The sequence below is a fragment of the Plectropomus leopardus genome, chromosome 20, assembly GCF_026936395.1.
Source record: "Plectropomus leopardus strain MGB_pleo_1.0 chromosome 20, ASM2693639v1, whole genome shotgun sequence".
In the NCBI taxonomy this organism is placed as follows: Eukaryota; Metazoa; Chordata; class Actinopteri; order Perciformes; family Serranidae; genus Plectropomus; species Plectropomus leopardus.
Window position 1 is genome coordinate 16,977,993 of NC_142195.1, and position 18,705 is coordinate 16,996,697.

At 39.3% G+C, this 18,705-nt stretch overlaps 2 protein-coding genes across 7 annotated transcripts in view; both read right to left on the minus strand.

Annotated features, from left to right (window-relative positions):
* Positions 1-3,643, minus strand: part of lhx6a (LIM homeobox 6a) — a 20,353-nt gene extending 16,710 nt beyond the window's left edge. For 3 of the 5 annotated variants that reach the window (XR_015775112.1, XM_088070835.1, XM_088070833.1), the window contains exon 1: positions 3,449-3,643. Coding sequence is in view for 3 of the 5 variants with exons in the window: in XM_088070835.1 (XP_087926961.1) it covers positions 3,449-3,643 (195 nt within the window). In the remaining 2 variants the exon portion in view is untranslated. Of the gene's footprint in view, positions 1-649; positions 3,046-3,448 lie in introns of those variants that run through there. The other 2 variants (XM_088070836.1, XM_042509414.2) reach the window with 2 other exon arrangements.
* Positions 3,198-18,690, minus strand: rbm18 (RNA binding motif protein 18). Of its 2 annotated transcripts, none has more exons than XM_088070838.1 (6): positions 18,476-18,690; positions 16,911-17,024; positions 10,991-11,117; positions 9,629-9,715; positions 6,261-6,361; positions 3,198-4,116 (listed from the first exon to the last, which is right to left on the minus strand). In XM_088070838.1, the coding sequence occupies exons 2-6, from the start codon at positions 17,015-17,017 to the stop codon at positions 3,933-3,935; spliced, it is 606 nt and encodes a 201-aa protein (XP_087926964.1). In that variant the 5' UTR covers positions 17,018-17,024; positions 18,476-18,690; the 3' UTR covers positions 3,198-3,932. The 2 variants fall into 2 exon arrangements, with proteins under 2 accessions (XP_087926964.1, XP_042365253.1); XM_042509319.2 differs by having other exon boundaries at positions 9,635-9,715; positions 18,476-18,688.
* Between the last annotated feature and the right edge of the window lie 15 nt (positions 18,691-18,705).

Sequence of the window (18,705 nt, forward strand, 5' to 3'; positions counted from 1 at the left end):
TGGATTGATTTTTTTCCTGCCCTTAACCCGTGCCTCTCAGAATAATAGTATTTTCATCGCAATCCAGGACACGAGAGTGGAGGGGGGAAAAAAACTACCTGTAATTACAAATAGCTTGAAACGCTGCGGATAAGAGGGACCCGGAGTGTCAATTTCAACTGTCAATCAGAGAAAGGCAACGGGTCACCCAAAGAATTGCAAATTTGATTTTTAATGGCTGTAATTAAAATCCAATTCTTCTCAGGCGAATTGGCAGCGCTCGAGAGGCTCGCGGACCGCAAATCACGCTATTCATAACAGAGAGGCGCGTGCCTCTTCACAGCGGCTGGCGCGTGCAGCTGATCTCAGTACACAAGCGGTGATTCTTATGACATCACGAACAGACAAAACAAATCTCACACATGAGGGCTGCAAATAAACTGCGCGTATTTTAGATCCGCTGTTCGAAGAAACAAGATAAACAGTTTGGTAAATCGAAATGATTTCACACTGAGGATTGCATCGTTATAACACATATCGCTATCATCACATAAAAAGATAATTCAGTCAAAACCAAACAGTGAAGGCCCACACAGTGCACAATAAGTGCTTCTAATTTGAACCTTTTACGCACAAATTTGAAGCTCAGTCGTTTCCAAAGCGTTAGTACCTGCTTCGTGGGAATTCCTTCGGACAGAATCTTATTTCCCTCTGAAAGAGAGGACAGAACTTCATTTTTCCAGTACATGAACCCCTGATGTCTCACAGCGTACAGTGTCTCCAAACTCGGCGTGTGGAATCAGGAGAAGACTCTGCGATGGGCGTCAAAACGTGTACCATCCGTATACCATGGCGCACAGATTTTAATTTTAACGCAAAAAATGTCTCTGTCTCTAAAACGCTGCTGTGCGCGACGATCTGCCCGCCACTGACACACACTAGAGAAGTTATGAAGCTTTGCAGAGGCGAGCTTGCTGCTCCTCAGAGAGCCTTATTTAGAACAGAAAGACTTCTTCCTTTCCCCGTTTCCCCCTCTCTCCACTTTTGGGAAGGAGCCTGACTACAGGAAGTGAATCAAATTGAGGGGCTGGCAGCTTTTACTCCAAGGCTTCATAGGTGCAGGGGAAACTGCAAAGTCGACGAGAGCGCAGAGAGCCGGAGTGTCTCTGCAGAGCTGTTGGTGAAAGTTGCAGCGGCACTCTGGCCTGCCTTATAGTTAAAGAAGGGGGAGGGTGAAGACAGAGTTTCATTTGCGTGAGAAGGGTGGACACACTGTGGAACAGTTATGACAGAAACTCTGCTGGTGTATGTTTGATATCTCAGGCATTTATAGTTGTTGCCAGAGAGAAAAAAAAACCTTATGTAAATTATAGTTATTTATATAATTGTCATTTATTTGCTGCTAGAAATATACAACTAGAGCTGACCGTATAGGCAATAATTAACCTACACACTTGGGCATATAAATAGACCTTTTTATACGCTGTCCCTCCATATACATGTTAGGTTATACTGTATATCCAGGCTAAGTATTACTGAGAATAAGAAAGATGCCTGAAAACAAAATGCATAAGAAAATAAACATAATGCGTTTACTTAAATTCCATGATGTATATGAAAAAAAATAATGGATTAATTTACATATTCAGTCACTTCCATGTACTTTAATGCTCATTATCCTCGCGATTTAAGGCTATTTTAAATATAAAAAAGATGCTTTCGTTGTTAAATAAATTAAAAATATTTCGATATAATGTATTAATCGCATAACCAATGTGTTAAAAATTTGCATAACCCGTATAAGCCGGAAAACTACAGAATAAATACACGTAATACGACTTACGGATTTATTTTGGTTATTATATTATTTTAAGGTTAGGGTTTTATTTTAACATAATTGTTTTAGGCTACTCTACTCAGACAAACCAAGATACTAGGAATAAAAATATATATATATATTTTAAATTATGCAAACAGTAGAGGAGCTGATGCAGATTAAACAAAAACTCACGCAGTCTTTTAACGAAAGGGGAGCCTGATGATTACAGGATGTGTATGAGCCCACACACCGGTTTACATCGACGTGTCAATCATACTATCCGCGAGGATCCAGCAATTATCTGTAAATCTATAGTGCTGAAATTATCCCATGAAAAAGAAATCAGACTAAATAAAAAAAGAATAAACTTCTTCATTCCTGGGGAAAATTTGAAAACCGAAAATATATTTTTAACGAATAGGCCTTTTATTGAAAAAAGACGAAAAAAACCCACATTGCAAAGAAATAATTGTCTAAAGAAAATATTCTGCGTTCGGATGATTTTAAAACAAAGACATTTTTAAAAGGGCTGGCTGATGTCAAGAGGTAGGATTTGATTTGTTCGGTGCGCACGAAATTACGTCCTTTCATTTCACCCTGCACAATTCATCTACCGATCTCAATCCACGCTGCAATGCCTAGCCTAATGAGTGACTTAAATATTCTTGGTAAACTGTTTAAAACGTTGGTTCTGCAAAAGCAGCTTTGGCTGGTAAATTAATTGCGAATATATATGGATATATGTTCAATATATATGTATATGTATGTATATTTAGGCCATAATTTGTGTTTTTCTTTTTTTCACCTTCAAAGGGGTTTTATGACCTCACACCTGCAGGAAAACACAACTCAGATCACATCAAACGTATAGTGCATTAACACACAGAAATCAATAATAAACATAAACATTTAAAATAGAATGTTTTCACTTTAAAATGCAAAAAAAAAGTCCCAAAAATATGAAAAACGATTTACAGCAACTTTTGATAGACTGCACGAAAATTTATAAAATAAAAAAAATAAAAAAATGGGCATCAAAACATAGTGGATGCCATAATAAACAGGATTATAGTTATTAAAGAAAACATAGGGACATTTGTCATTAACAACTGTGGTAATCTTCCTGATTTTTAAAAATCTGTCTTGATTCAGGACTGTATTTTTTTTTTAAACAGGAGTGGATTAATGGTGGATGGTGGATTTGCATCGAGTAGTCCCCTAAAGTGTCATATTACTGAGTGGCAGGGAGTTTGCCAATTTTCCTACCAAATGTAAAAAAAAAATAAAAATAAAATAAATAAAGAATTCAAATTTCCAAATGTTTCAACTGACATATTATTAAACTGAATCCTGTGCTTTAGGAGCAAAATAGAGGAACAAAAAGGCATAAAACCACATGTTGCCAATGTGATATTTAATAGCCTTTAATTGGAAAAATTAAAATCAAGAGACTGTGGTAAGGGAAATACAAAAACTCGACACACCACAAAAAGGCCATAAAAAGAGTTTGACTGCAGTCATATAAAAATTGGATCCAAAAAACAAGAAAAAGAAAAATAATAATACTCGGGGAGGAGCAATATCACACAATAATACTGCAACTTACAGAGTTGCTGAGTGGCTTATCATTTGAACTCCATTAATACAAACCTGGTATGAGTATTTCTGCCTCTTCACTGATGTCTTGAATAAAGAGAAACAAACTATTTTAAATAATGATCTAAAAGTGAAAACACATGTCAAAAACAATAAGAGAATCAACATTTTAGTCTCTTTAAACAATAACATTTCTCTTTTCTGGCAGCTGTGTGTCATGTGACTCACAGCTGTACGATTCACCTGCATTAAATCTCTGCAAAAGTGAGAAAGCAGACTGATAAGGGATCCAACCTGCACAGCAGTCAGGTCTGGGGGGAAATGTTAAGTCTGAATAAGAACTGTAACCCAAAAAGAACTAAAACCACTTTGCCTGTGATTGCTGTGATTACACCCAAAGAGTCCACATTCTCAAAGTTACCTTATTCCCAGATAGGATGTGTAAAGTCTTTCTAGTGTAGAGTCTGTTTGTGTGTACTGAGGTGTGTGAGGGACGGGGGAAGGGGTGGGGGGGCTCCAGAGTGAGGGGGAGGATGGGTCATCTCCTAAACTTGCGGAAGGGCCTGCTCTGGTTATTGTGGTGTGATTTAGAGTAGGGCTCCCAGCGTTTCCTCTCTGGCGGTTTGTTGTAAACGTAGGCCGACGGGCCTGAGTAGTCATCATCTGGATTCTCCTCCATCATCTGGAGCTTGGCCTCAATGGCGCGGATCTTAGCACTCGTACTAGAGGAGGAAAAAACAGAGAGAGAGATGTTAGCAGCGAGGCTGAGGGGGAAATACCAGTGCTGGTGGTGACGGGCGGACTGAGTGACGGACAGATTTTGGCTCTTGGCTGAGGGGGAAGAAGAGGAGGTATTAGCACTCTTAGTAATGGGAGGGACAGATGCAGAAAAATGGAGCAGGCAGCACAACTGGATTACCAGTTGCCCCATTTGAAATAGAAGAAAATGTAAATGGTGAAACAATTTGAAGGAGCAAGTGAGCAAAATTGCAGTGCAGGTGAGAACATGTGTGAGTGTGTGAGAGGTATCTAAAAAGCAGGAGAGACACAGTCTAGAGGTGGCATCAGAGGAAAAACAAGGGGAAACTGTGTTTATATTTCCTCTCTCATGAGAGTGATTTTAAAGTTTACATGATAACCAAAGTGTTGGGACTTCCTGAGAAGAATCCTGACAGCTGATAACTTGCTAAGCATTGATACTCTGAGCACAAGCGGCGATTTTAAGTCTCAAGCGCTCGATTTGGCTGGCGTAGTTATTTCGAATCTGTACATGTGATTATAGGCTGCAAGTGTAGCAACAATAATGGAACATGTTAGAAGTTGCTTTAACAGGACTTTTACATTTTGGGAACCAGAGTGTCAGTCCAGTTGTACGAAGATGAACTCAACTTTAAGGCAACAAGCCCACGAGCTCTGCAATAATAATAATAATGTCAGGACCAAGCTTGAGTTCAATGGATGATTTCATAGGGTAGCTCAAAGGTGAACCCAATAACATCTCGATTACTCCCTGGTGGCTGACTGCAGTGTTTGTCATAAACCCACTCACCTCCGTGTCAGGGGCCAAACTAAAGAAATGAAAGATAGTTTCTGTCTTTTTAACTATTCTGTTTGATTTGAAATAGCTATTAATGCTATAAAAAGGGGATGTGATGTCATAATTGGCAGCTGTGTTTGTCAATTATTGTCCTGGTCTTCATGGTACTGCTGGGGATCCCCTTACACTCATCTCTTCTCATTACAGGTGATCAGCTTCAGTGAAGCCTCTGAACCTTTACTGAGGATCTATGTACCCTGTGCAATTCTGTACACTTGTATTTATTTATTGATCTTTATGTGTAACCTGTATCTGGTCTTGCTGACTCTGTGATGGATTTGCTGGTCTTGAGCACACTGCAGCTTTGTTGGAGTTGACCTGAGTGTGTGTGCACACTCACTTCAGTGATTGCACCTGTGACAATTATCGAGTGCTCCTCTGATTGCCCGGCACCTGACATCAGCCTTGGTATATCTTGTTTTCACATGCCCTGATGAAGACTGTGTTGAAATGCATACACATCAAGACAATTTATTAAAGGCTTTTTAACTTTTGCCTCGGAATTTTTTGGTTTTGACTTATTTACAAAAGAAACACGTCTAACCTCTCCCTCTTTTTTTTGTTCATTTTTGTCCTTACATCCAAAGGGCACCTGTTTTTGTTTGAATGACAGTAGTTCATTGACATATTTTCTGCTTCTATTATTGTGCAAACATAAAACAGTGATTTGATTGTGGCTCATTAAAGCTACTGTTAACAGATGCAGAAGGCAACTGGCAAAAAAAGACTTCCTTTCATCACTGCCTCGTGGCCCTCCACCTTTTCTGAGCAGGCTTAAATCACTGTTTTCACAATTTTCCTCATCCTCACAAAATGTGAGGCCAGTGTTTTCAGATTCATCCACTCAGGGCATCACTGATGGCTTAGTGAGGGCAGAAAGACAAAACAGTTGAAAATTTTCAGATTTAGGTGCTATATTTTGGATATTTTCTAGGAGTAGGGCTGCAACTGATGATTATTTTCATTGTCGCTTAAACTGTCAGCTTTTTCTTGATTAATTGATGAGTTGTTGGTCTGTAAAATGTTGAAAAGTTGACCACTGTCTCCTAAAACCCAAGATGACATCCTTTTTTTCTTTGTTTGTTTTTTTACTTTGTTTTTTTTTACTTAAACTACTTTTACTTAAATACTCAAACCAATTATTAATTAGCAAATTAGTTGGTGATTGATGAGTAAACAACTAATCATTGCAGCTCTATCTTAAGAGAAATAAAATAGGATAAAAAATGCCTGAATAACCAGAAGGAGCTTTATGCGTTTGTTACCAACCTGAGGTGGTTGGTAGTTACGGGTCCGTCCTCTGTTGCCCCGCTGCATGACGGCTCCAGGCTAGGAGGCATCGTCTTGTCATTACGGAAACCTTCAAACCTCTGCAAATGGGATACGTGGCCAAAACAAAATGACCAACACAAACAGTGATGGAAACATGGATGGACAGACAGATGGAGAGAGATAAAAATGGTAAAATAACAGGCTGAAGCAAGAAAAGACCCTTGTGCAGGAAGAAAAAGACACATGGATAGTTGCAGAGTTTCTCTAGACTTGTGTCAAAGTGAGGATTATACTGACAAAGTGATCAGACTAACACATTCTCAGTGCATTTTGGGTAAAAATCACATCTTCATTTAGAAATATTTTCGTGCCCACTTTAAACATGGCCATACAACAAGTAGAGAAATAGAAAAAGACAGAAAATATGAAAGAAAATCCCGTGAACCAGACATTTAGAAACCATCAAACCTTCTAATAAACACTGACAGCAGTTCTCCGGAGAGCCAGCTCCAGCTTCCTCCCACAAAGTTCAACATTATTAAACTCAAGTATTGATTTTGTTTGTGTCTGCTCAAACAGACAGTAACCAAGCAGGACTGTGCATCCAGCTCATAATCACACCCTAAGGCACAAGGGAGGATAAAGAGGGAGCAGCTGAGGAGCAACAACCAACGTCTGCACTCATTCCTTTCAAAACCACCTTCCAAACATCTCCACCAGCCAACACAGAACTCTTGAAACCTGTGAAGAAAAAAAAGACAAAAAAAACGAAACAAAAGTCACATGATGGACCTGAGAAAACCCTGGCCCTCTGTGCAGCAGGAGCCGTTTACAGGAATATGATGCTTAGAAATCAGTTGGTGTAAGTGGCACTGAATGACGTTACATAAATGCAAAAAAAGCACACACTCAGTTTAACATACTGTCCAAAGAAATAAATAACATGTAAAGCCAAGAATAGGTCTAAAACAATGACCATCCCAGCAGCCAGGACCCTTCCCTTCCACCTATTCCTAAAGGCATGTAGCTGGAATGCATATAGATCTACTAGAGCCAATCAGGCCAAACTGACTCTGTGCAGAAGCAAAAATGCTTAAGTTATAGAAGTTAAAATGTTTCTAGTTGTTCTAGTAATTGCATGTTTTGATTTTAAATACCCTTAACTATAAAGAGGCACACAGAGCATTGAGCATTAAGAGCTTCCTTAAGGATTATGTAAGTGTTTAAAGTATAGTTCATATTGGTACAGTCACAGGAAGGTTGAATGTTTTTTTTCTGATAGAGGTTTAGTGATGTAACATGCATAACACACAATGTGGCTAAACTGCTTATTAATAAATACAGAACAATGCAATTATGAATTAGGGCATGTTTGTTTAACTTTTGAAAAAGCAGATTTGGAACACACTGCGTGTTTGTGAAGACTGGGGGGGAAACACATCAATAAATGTTCATCAACGTGATTTCCTCTCTTTCAAAGCGATGTAATAAAGTCAAGATGGAAGCCTGGAAATGAGACAACAGCTTCCAACACGGACTGACTCACTTATCCCAGCTCGTCACTTCTGGGCTGGAAAGACGGTGCTCGCTTAAGAAATGCACCACATTCAAGTGGACCTGAGCTGGCTTTAGTGGTGGAAAATTGCTCAAATGTTTCTTGTGCAATAAAAATTACACAGTAAATTCCTGTTTAATATGAAGATGCAGAACTATCACAGACTGTGTCTGACAGTGAGGATAGTTTTGACTGATATGTTCATCTTTAGCTTGTCAAAGGACGTCATGGGATAGAATTATACATCTTGCAATTCACCTTTCACATGGTAAACTGACCAGAAAGGTTGCTGAGCAGCTTAGCAGAAACAAAGCCCTGCATGCAGCTTTTCATACCTAGTTGATATGGCTGCAACATTACATTAACCATGCATTCAATTTTGAGCATGCTTTTAAAATAAAGGCTACTTTCAAAACTGTAACACTAACTTTCACACCCTAACATGCTGGTATGACAAAACTAAATATCCAATCCTACGAGTCAAATGTGCCAGTCCTGCCACTCACTCCGGCTGGAAACCAACCAGCACACAGAAAAACTCTCTATTCTACAGAGCTGTTAATCGACTACTATGAGCATAAAGTGTGCAATTCTGTGAGAAAGATAGTTGATATCCGAGTCTGATTTCCACGTCGTCAAATACAAATGGCCTTGGGTTTTATAGTCGCACTGCACCACCAACTGATTTACCACCACCAGGGTTGGTATTTGATGACTTGGGGAAGGAGATTCATCATCAAATCAGAATTGCATACTAAACATTAAAAAACGTCATGCGTAGAGACTAAGCTCTACTTCCAGTATGTGACGTACTTGTAAAGACAGAAGAAATGTATTTTGTCAAATAAAAATGCATTTCAATAACTGCTAAATCTGAACCTGCACATAAAACATACTGTGGCTCAGTGATGCACAAAACATCTTTGGACTGATGACTCTCTAATAAAAGTGCATCAAAACCAGATGATGGTGAACTATGTTAACACAGTATTAAATCTGAGCAAATATTCATAGCAGAAATGAAGTGACACCACTGGCAAGTGTAAGGGAAGGGCATGCAGAAGGTGATAACATACACTCTGAGCAGAGTAGTTAAAACTTTTTTGCATTTGAGTCACATGATGAGGCAGACTGGTATCAATTTTGGGATATAAACAAGCTAAAGTTTAAGGTTTATTGGTATAAATAACCAGAGCTATTTTTGGTTGGAATGGTGCATTGAGCCAAGTTACGATGAATCTATGAGCAGATTTATCCCACTACGTGTTGTCTTAGAGGCGGCAGCTTTGACCTTGACCTCCCTCTACTGTGTGTGTGTGTGTGTGTGTGTGTGTGTGTGTGTGTGTGTGTGTGTGTGTGTGTGTGTGTGTGTGTGTGTGTGTGTGTGTGTAGGGCGTGATTCGTCTCTATACAGGATATCCCTTCACCCATTGCCAGTAGGCTATTGTTAAGAGACAGGCACAGGTTGTGCTGGGATCCCACTGCTCTCCATAAACTGACTACTGTAGAGGTAATGTGAAAATGTAAATCAACAGATGCTTATAATCTTCATCATAAGAATAACTGGTTATTTTTTTCAGCCACGTTTCTGCCCATGGCAACAAGGACACTGGTTCCTTGACTTTTTTCCTATCTCTGAAAGTCAATGATAACATTTTTCCAACACACAGACTAACAGTATATTTAATCCGTCCAACTGCAGCCACAATCAGCGTCATATATAAATATGATGGATGTGCCTTTTTTCACAAAGCCAACAGGATGTATAAGATTTTCCATCTTATAAAAAGGAACTGAGTTTGACACTTACCCTCACCTGTGCGTGCGCCCAGCGCACGACCAGCTTCTTGGACAAGGCTAGCTTTCCATTTAAACACTGGATCGCCCTCTCTGCCTCCTGCATAGTCACACACACACACACACACACACACACACACACACACACACACAAAAAAAGAGCGGAAGAGGAGAAGAGAGAAAGGATGAGGGACATATTTTGTACAATTATGATTAAAAATCAGCCTTGATGATTGCACCAGAGTCCTTAAATAATTAGTCCTCACAACAGAGAGATGGTAGAAACAATAATAGATGAGTGATGTGGCACTCTGCCTGCGCACAGACCATAACTAACATTTGTGTGTGTGTGTCTCTTGTGTGTCTGACAGTCAGTGTGAGGAAACATAGTTTTGTCTAATCAAAAGAGTAAGTAGCTTTGATGCTAAATTATATTAATGAAGTACTTTTTCTGTGTGTGTGTGAGAGTGTCTGAGTGTGTGTGAGAGTGTGTAAGATAAACACACACTTCCTCTGTATAATCCTTTTGGGAGGGCTTCATATCCCACTGATAGACACTAGCTGTGAAACAAGATGCTTATCACGCTCCCCAGGCTCCCTCCAAAACAAATACTGCCTGCTGAACCTGTGAAGCTGAGTGGCCTCTTTTTAGGTCCTTTTTATAGAAATATGGTCCACTCCAGGTCGGCACACAATGAGGTCCTGACTGCTTGAGGATAGTAAAATATTAAAGCTTTGTCAGGCCATTTGAGTCCTGGGAGAGTAATTACACACAGTAAACGTTCTGTCTTTGTTTGACTGTAAGAGTGGATGTGGAAATCAAATTATTTTTTATTTATATTCTTTGTAATATGCAATATCTGCATGGATCTAATAGTCACTTTACTGCCAATAACGACAGATGACAAATCGACAACTGAATCAATTAAAATTAGAATATTTTGTAGTCTTCATTTAGGAAGCAAGGATATAAGTTTTGTTTTAACATTTGGGGGGGGACACATGAAAGATTTTCTCCATCAGAAAATGTTGTGCATCAAACATTTAATTTTCTGCATTCTGGTAAAATTTTTATGCACCAGTTTGTGTATTTATTGCATCAATTTATGGCATAAATGTCATTAATTTTGTGAAAATAAAGGTCTGCTACTTTCATGTTTTTATTTGGGAAAGGGCAAATGAATAACTTCTAAGTATTGTCGGGAACATGTACATAAGTTCAAAAAAACAAAATCATTGAAACACTAAAGACAGGCATGACTAAAAAACTTTGCGTTTATGACATCTGACTTCAAACCATCAGTTTACAAAATTACAGAATGTGAAAAAATTAAAATCAAATATCAATAATCTTAAATATAAATCCTGAATGTACCTCTCTGGTGTTGAAGTTGACAAAGCAGTAGCCTCGCGGCTGTCCCTCCAAAGGCCCAGATTTATGGAACAGGAAGTCAAACTGTTTTACGTTGCCAAACTTCTCCAACAACTTCACCAGGTGATACCTGCCGAGAGAGGAATCATGTCAAAGAGAACACAAAAAGGAACAAGAAAAACACAACACAGGATAAAGGAAAATAGGATTTATTCTTATGATATAGAGAAAAGCTTTTATTGAATAAAATGTCCCATATAAGACTGACTCTTAAACTAAATTTCCATAATTGTCAACAAAATGCTCTGGACAGTATATTGTAGTTAACCCTATGAAAAAGCCACATAGATATTCTCCATACTGTATACCGTCTGTGAATCAGGTGGGTCTAATGAGAATGACAGCTTTCTCTCCCTGACACCTTTTTAGCAGCGGGCCAGCTGGTGTGGCAGCCCAGTGACAGTAAATCTCTCATTGAGACAATGCTGAGGATACAGTAGCAGGACAATGAGGGAATAAAAAGGAGGAAGCCTCAAATCCCCCCTGAGCACCGCGCTACGCACAAACAACATCCAGGCAGTGTGCAAGGCTGCCTGGGACTGCTGGACTGAGAATGACCATAGATATGTTGTCATCAAAGAGCTATGCAGCATGTGCGAGGATTTGTATGTTCGCGTGTAACTGACTGACTACTGGCAGCCATGGGAAAAAATGTTTTTTCTGACGGTGTGGAAAAGAGCAATGAGTTCAGGGCCGCCTGTAGACGATGTTCACTGCTGTATTACTGTAAATACCCAGGTGCTGATTGGATGTTTCCAATGCATGCTGAGCAGCAGGTGCTTTTTAGTCAAAGGTCTTGTGTATGAAGGATTTCTATGTGCAATGTTCTTACTTTTGATTGTGCAGAATAAGGGATTGTCTGAGGCCAGTTAGTCAACCCTTTCTAACCTGGATCTACATTACTTTTCTTGTGTTGCATTTGGACACCTTCACAAGTATTAGCACCTTAAAACCCAAAGCAAATTGGTTGGATTTCTTTTGAAAACATGGGGGAAAAGGCAATGAGCAACTTGGCAAGACATGTTCTGCAAATTGCAAAAAAAAAAAATTGGATTTGGGGGCATTTTTCCCTTCATTGTTAGGCCAGCTCAAGATAGACAGGTAGGAGAGAGAAAGGGAATTACATGCATCTACCAGTTGAGCTAGAGGTTGCATCCTACTATTTTCATTATCAAATAATCCGCAGATTGTTTTCAGTGAATTGTTTGCTGGGACACACCAATACTGATATCAGGTCAGTACTGACCCCAATAGATGGATCAGGTATCTGTGACAATGGTGGTGCGTCAGCAGCGCACCAGTAGACTAAATTATGTTTACATTTAATGCAGTTGTATTGTTCATTCATGCATTCATTAGCTGTAAATGCTTATCCTGTTAAGGGTCTCTGGGGGGCTAAAGCCTGTCCCAGCTGCCACTGGGTGAGAGGCGGGGTACGCCCTAGACACGTCGCCATGCTATCACAGGGATGAAACATAGAGACAGACCACTTTTTAAAAAGTTAGGCGATTTTAAAGTAAACCCTGATGATGCCTCACACTTAAAAAATGATTGCAGTCACTTCCACATAGTGAGGCATACAGCTTATTAATTAAACACCGGTATCCCTTATTAACCCTGCCAGAAAATAGTTAAAAATTTCATTCATAATTTCCAAAGACCCAAGTTTACATGTTCGAGTATTCTGAAAAGATATTGAGTTTACTGTCTCAGCAGAAAAAAATCCCACTTGAGAAGCTGGAAGCAGTAAATGTTTGGCACTTTGGCTCAAAATAAACCTGCAGTTCTTACAACTGCAAGTCTGGAGTCCCTGTATTGGGCAAACTTGTCTACCACACACGGTTAATTAGCAGCACACAGCATCCTCCCGACTGATTAGTCATTGAAACCACCTCTGAAGTGCCTTCGTAAGTACAACAACAGACTGCTAGTGAAAAAAAAGAAAGACAAATTCCTGGTGATTCTTTGAGACACGAGCAAATTGCTCTCCAAATTCTGCCACTTTTTAATGAACTAATATCACTGATGGCCATCATATGTTCAACACATTTAGAAATAAGCCATTTTATCCACAGACATTTTTGACTGAAAATCACAGGTGCTACTGATAACACTAACGATGACTCTGCTACACTCGAGTGTCCCAGTAAGACATCGCAGTGTGACAGCGAGCCAGCACCCACAGCACCAGGACCTAAAAATCAGCTAGATCGAATTCAGCCATCATTAATTTCATAATTTAAACGTGCTTTTCCTGCAGTCACGTGTCTTCAGGCTATAAAAAGCAACAGCAAAAACAAAACCGAAAATGCACAAACAAAAGAAATCAATAAACACCTTCCTGTGTTTTTGTTTCAGTGTATTTAGCTTGTGTGACGGTCCAGCCCTCGCACTGACCCCAGGTGTTTTGTATAACTGTTCACGAGGAATTAATGCTTAAGGCTTTTATTGTTTAGTTGCTTGTTATTGTTAATCCACTTAACACAAGGATGACTGTATGACGATAATGTGCAAGCGTGCACTTGTGTGTATGAATGAGACTCAATGTGTGATACAGAGGGTGAACCGTGCGTCTTAGCTACAGGTTGTGCTAATGTCTTCCACCCCTCTATGACTCCCTGGAGGCCCTTAGGCCGAAGAGAATTTCTGCTTTTCCCAGACAACACCCTGCAAGCCTCCCATGTGAAGGAGGCTCCTCAAGCAGCAGGCTCATGTCTGAAGAGAAGACATAATTAAATAAAAGTTTATCATTATTTAGAACCCTTTTCTGCACTCTTATAAGCAAATAGGTTGCCTTTGCACTTTTTGCACCTCTGCAACAATGTGAAATGAGAAAGGTAGTCATTTAAGTCATATGCAAAAAATTAAAATGTTAAAATGCACTTAATATTGCATTTTAATACTGGTATAAATGTATATATATATATATATGTTTGTGCATATTTGTAAATGTGAGACAAATTAGAAGGCTGAAAATCTAAGAACATTTTTGGATGCTAGCAGGCTGAACCACAATGGACCGCTCCTCCTGGGGGCTGTAAAATCCACCGGAGGAAGAGGAGGAGAGGGGGGAGGAAAGGGAGGGAATGGTGGTGAGAGGGGGAGTAAAGTTCAGAGGGGGGATGTTGACAGTAAGGTGAAAGGTGGAGGAAAAGGAGGTGAAGCCAAAAGAAGAGAGGAGGTGAGGAGCCAGGTAGGAAAGACACAAGAGCTAGGAAGCAAAGAGGAGGAAGGAAGGTAACGAAGGATGTGAGTCCAGTCCAGAAAAAGATAAGACAAAAGGTTTGGTCGAGAAAAGTGCAGGTCAGAGGGGAAAAAAATATAGAGGAGGAGGAGAAGGGACGTTTTGACTTTCTGGCAAGGCAAGTACCTACACTTTGTTCATAAAAAGAAATTTAAATGTAACAAGAGGACCAGAAAGAGAACCAAAAGGGAGACGGTGATGGATTGCCACTAATGAGAAATTCCCTCTCTGAGCAGCCAAAAGCACAAAAACATGAATATGTGGTGAAAGCTCCAGTTACACCTGCTGCGTCTCTGCTTGGTGCACCATGCAAGGAAAAATGAAAGAAATCTCACTGAATATTATGTGATATTTCCATCTAATCTTGGAGAAAAATTTTGATGGTGAAGAGTTTTAAGAGTGTGGCTATTAACTGGTACTTTGAGATGGATGCCATCACTTTTAGAAAGCATTTCACTCTTTGAAACCGACTCAGTTTTCTTGTGCTGCATTTAAAACACCTTTTACAAGCTGTTTAACCCCTTGAAACCTGAGTAAATTAGTTTGATTTCTTTCAAAAACATGGGGAAAAGGCAGTGACCAACTTTAGAAAGAATGTCCCACAAATTGCAAGAAATTAGTAAAAGATGGTGAGAAAATGACCCGAAAAACAGTTTTTTATAAAGGGTAAATAAACAAAAGGTAAGAAAAATATACAGAAACTATGTTAGTGATTATATTCTTTAAATTATATTACAGAAAAAAATGTTTCCTTTGTAAAGCACTTTTTGGGTAATTTTTTTTTTTTTTTTTGCTTATTTGAGGCTATTCTCCTGTAACCTTTTACTAATTTCTTGCGCATTTTTGGGCCATGTCTTATTAAGTTGCTCACTGCCTGTTCCGTATGTTTTTGCAAGAAACCAAACCATTTGTTCATGTTTCAAAGGGTTAAAGTAGCAAAAGAATTACAGTTTTCATTTGTCATAGCAGAGTTGCTACATGCACAAAAGGCCTGGGAAAAAGACAGTATGCAACACGGGGGTAAAGGAATAAGACAGTTCACTTCGTTTGTCAAAATCACAAGCTTGGAATACATTTTAGCCCAAATTTTTAAGCTATGAGCCCTACAAGAATCTTTTATCCTTCTTAGAAAACTTGAGATCAGTCACAACCACAATTACACACCGCACGCAAAAATGTATCTGTATGACTGAGGGCACATTACACAAGATGAAAGTTGAGCCTTCTTACCTCATCACATCATAATTGATGTAATATTTCGCCCTGAACAACCAGAGCAGACCAGGACGCCTCCAAATACTCTGATCAAACTTGATTACTATATAAAAAATGCAATTCAATACTGATATATAACTTTCTGCTTCAAAATAGAAAGAAAACATCATCAACAAAATAAAATATTATACAATGAATAATACTTGATTTAATGACTGAGCAAGTAACCTAAAGTAAAAACAAAAAATGTCTGTAATTAGCTAAAAACTCTTGCAGAATGAACAAGGTTTAATTAACTATTCATGGTCTCATGTACTCATTATCAGCACCTTGCATATCAGGTCTGCATTGCTCCTTTGCACTGAGTTTTGGTTTAGCTTACCAAGACAAACAGAGGGCATACTGCATATGCTACCCAGGAGCTAATTAATCTTCCCAATCAGCACCAGGGGCCATGGGCATTTCTCTTGTTTTCCCTCCATACTGTGAAGCAGTGGGCTATTTAAGGAGAGGCAGAGCAGAGCAGCGAAAGGGGAAGGAAACGCCTGTCTAGACGCCCACCAGAGCTGCGGGCCATACATTCTCCAGCAGCCCCCACAGGCACACAAACACCCCCCTCACCCTGAAAACTACCTTTTCTCCATCACAATAAATGTAGGGGTGCTCTCTACACTCATATTTGGAGTTTTCAGACACTCAACTGCACACAAATGCAACAAGGTTTGCATGAACATATGATGTCGTGTAAAGTGAGACACGCTATTAATGCATACAGACACCTCAGTGTGTTGCAGTCTACACCACCAGCTGCCACCCAAACATCAACTGTGTACTTAAACATGCTTACACACAGACACACACTCTCAGACACACACACAGTCAGTTCCAGGTTGACACAGAGAGAGTAAACAGGGCAGGTGAGTGAGGAATGATGGCTGCTCCTTAGCAGAGCAGGTCTCCACGCCTCGCTGCCTCTCTTTCACACACCCAGCCCTGTCTGCTCAGTCTCAGCCTGCGACACACACACACTACGCACACAGTTAATCAATCATATATGAACACACAATGCATTGCCTCTCTATGAGGCAGAGCCAGGCAAGTTAAAAGCAATGCATCAGGTTCATAACATGGAGCGCCTCGCAGCAAACCCCAATCCAACACTTGTTGCTGCCAAATTAAAAAACGAACTGTTTTTCATTCAACTGGCTGGTTCACATGTTTAAGTCTTTGCACTTTTGTAGCAAAATATAGATTTGTTTTTTAATTCAGTAACTCTCAATGTCTTGAAATGTGTTGATAAATTGTTAATTGTTGTACTGTCTCACCTTTGGTTTCAGTAATTTAATCTGAAGCCCTTTCCAAAATGTGTAGGGAATGGCTGAAATCCGTAGTGGATTTACTCACTCTGTAATTTTGGGATCAATGTTGCCTATCCACAAGCGGTTTCCGTCATGGGCCACACTCTCTGACATGATGGAGGCATTTTCTACTGTCTCTGCCGCAGACGACATGTGTACTCTGTGGGAGGCAGGAACAGAAGACAGAGAAATTACATTTACATAGAAAAGATAGAGATGATTTGATATGTTTACATTTGTGTCAGATGCTCAGTGGTCATTAAGGAAGGCAGAAAAGTAAGCTGTTAATCGGAAGATTAAAATATTGCCTTAAAGAGAAACTTTACAATCTGTACTATACTATCTACAGCTCTGAGCACTGTGGCTAACATGACTGATCAGAGGGCATCAGGAAAATAAAGACAGGTGATCAGAAAAGATCTGTCCATCCATTTGACCTAGTGTATGTCCTATCACATGAAGACATTCATCTCTCTGACCGTGCTCGAACTCTTGCAATCTGTGCTTTGTAATATAAAAGTGCTCTAGACAGGTCAAACAGTTAAGCCAGTCTGCACAGATAGTGTTAATAATATGTAGTAAGTACCCACATCAGCTGTAAGTAGTGTGTATTTATAGAGTAAATCGGGTTAGGTCATTTCATTACACTGATATGTCATTATTCTGTTCTTTTAGACAGATTCCTTTCTCTCTAAAATAACTCAAGTCTTTCCTTGGTATATACTTTATTTAGGTTTACCAAAACGTTATAAAATATTATCAGGTTTAGGCTCAGGTTCAGGTTACTTTATTTGTACCCATTGGTGAATATGGTTTGCAGTAGAAAGTACAAGGCATCCATTAACAGAGCTTAAGAAACCACAAACAACATACTGGATAAAAAATTACAAGAGGATAAAAGATTAAACAATGAAAAGTACCCCAGTGCTAATTAAAACGTCAAATGTGTGATAAATACCAATAAAAACACTAAACTACATAACCAAACCCTAAAGAAAACAATCTAAGAACAATGAAAAAATCTGTCATAAATACAGGCTCAAAAAGGCAATTTATCTCAGCTAACAAATTTAATGTCAAACTGTGCGCTTGATATAAGACTTATTTATGTATGTGTAACGCATTGCCGAGATTGTGGTCAAACACATTTTTAAAAGCAGTCTATATGACACCGAAGCACTGTCAATATACCATTTATTATGTTTTCACTTATAGTGTGGATATTTAGCTTCTCCAACCATCAATTTTTATCAGAATTAGAAAATTATGTAGGGTGCGTTACTTTTATTCACGGTATCAGGCAAATACCTCGTTCTTGAAATTAATAATCATTTAAAAAAACAAGAAGTACTCAATGTTTTCTTCTTGAGAAACGTTGACTGGCTACTTGCTAACGTTAGCTTAGCTAACCGCAGGTCGATAGATTGGCAGCTATCCGCGATTTACAAGCGTTTGGTGGTTGAAATCGATCGCAGAAGATTAATATAGCCTCGGTCATTCAGGTAGTGGGATATTTAGCTAACTAAATCTACCCACTAAACGGTTAATAGTCCGCTTTGGACGAGCAATGGGTTGCTAGCAGTTAGCTAGCTTAGTAACGTTATCGCTTACCTCCGAAATCTGTCAAACGTCCTCTTTGATAGCGACTGACTTCTTCTACTTGGTTTGCTACGGATCCCACTTCGGGATGATTAGGTTACGTCAAAACGTAATACCAATCATTTCAGCTATTTTTATGATTTCCTCTTGTAAAACTGAGCAGTTCAGCTAGCTCGAAAGATAAACACTCGCCTTGTTACCGTCTCACAACAAAGGCGCGGGGTGATGCTGTAGATGTTTAA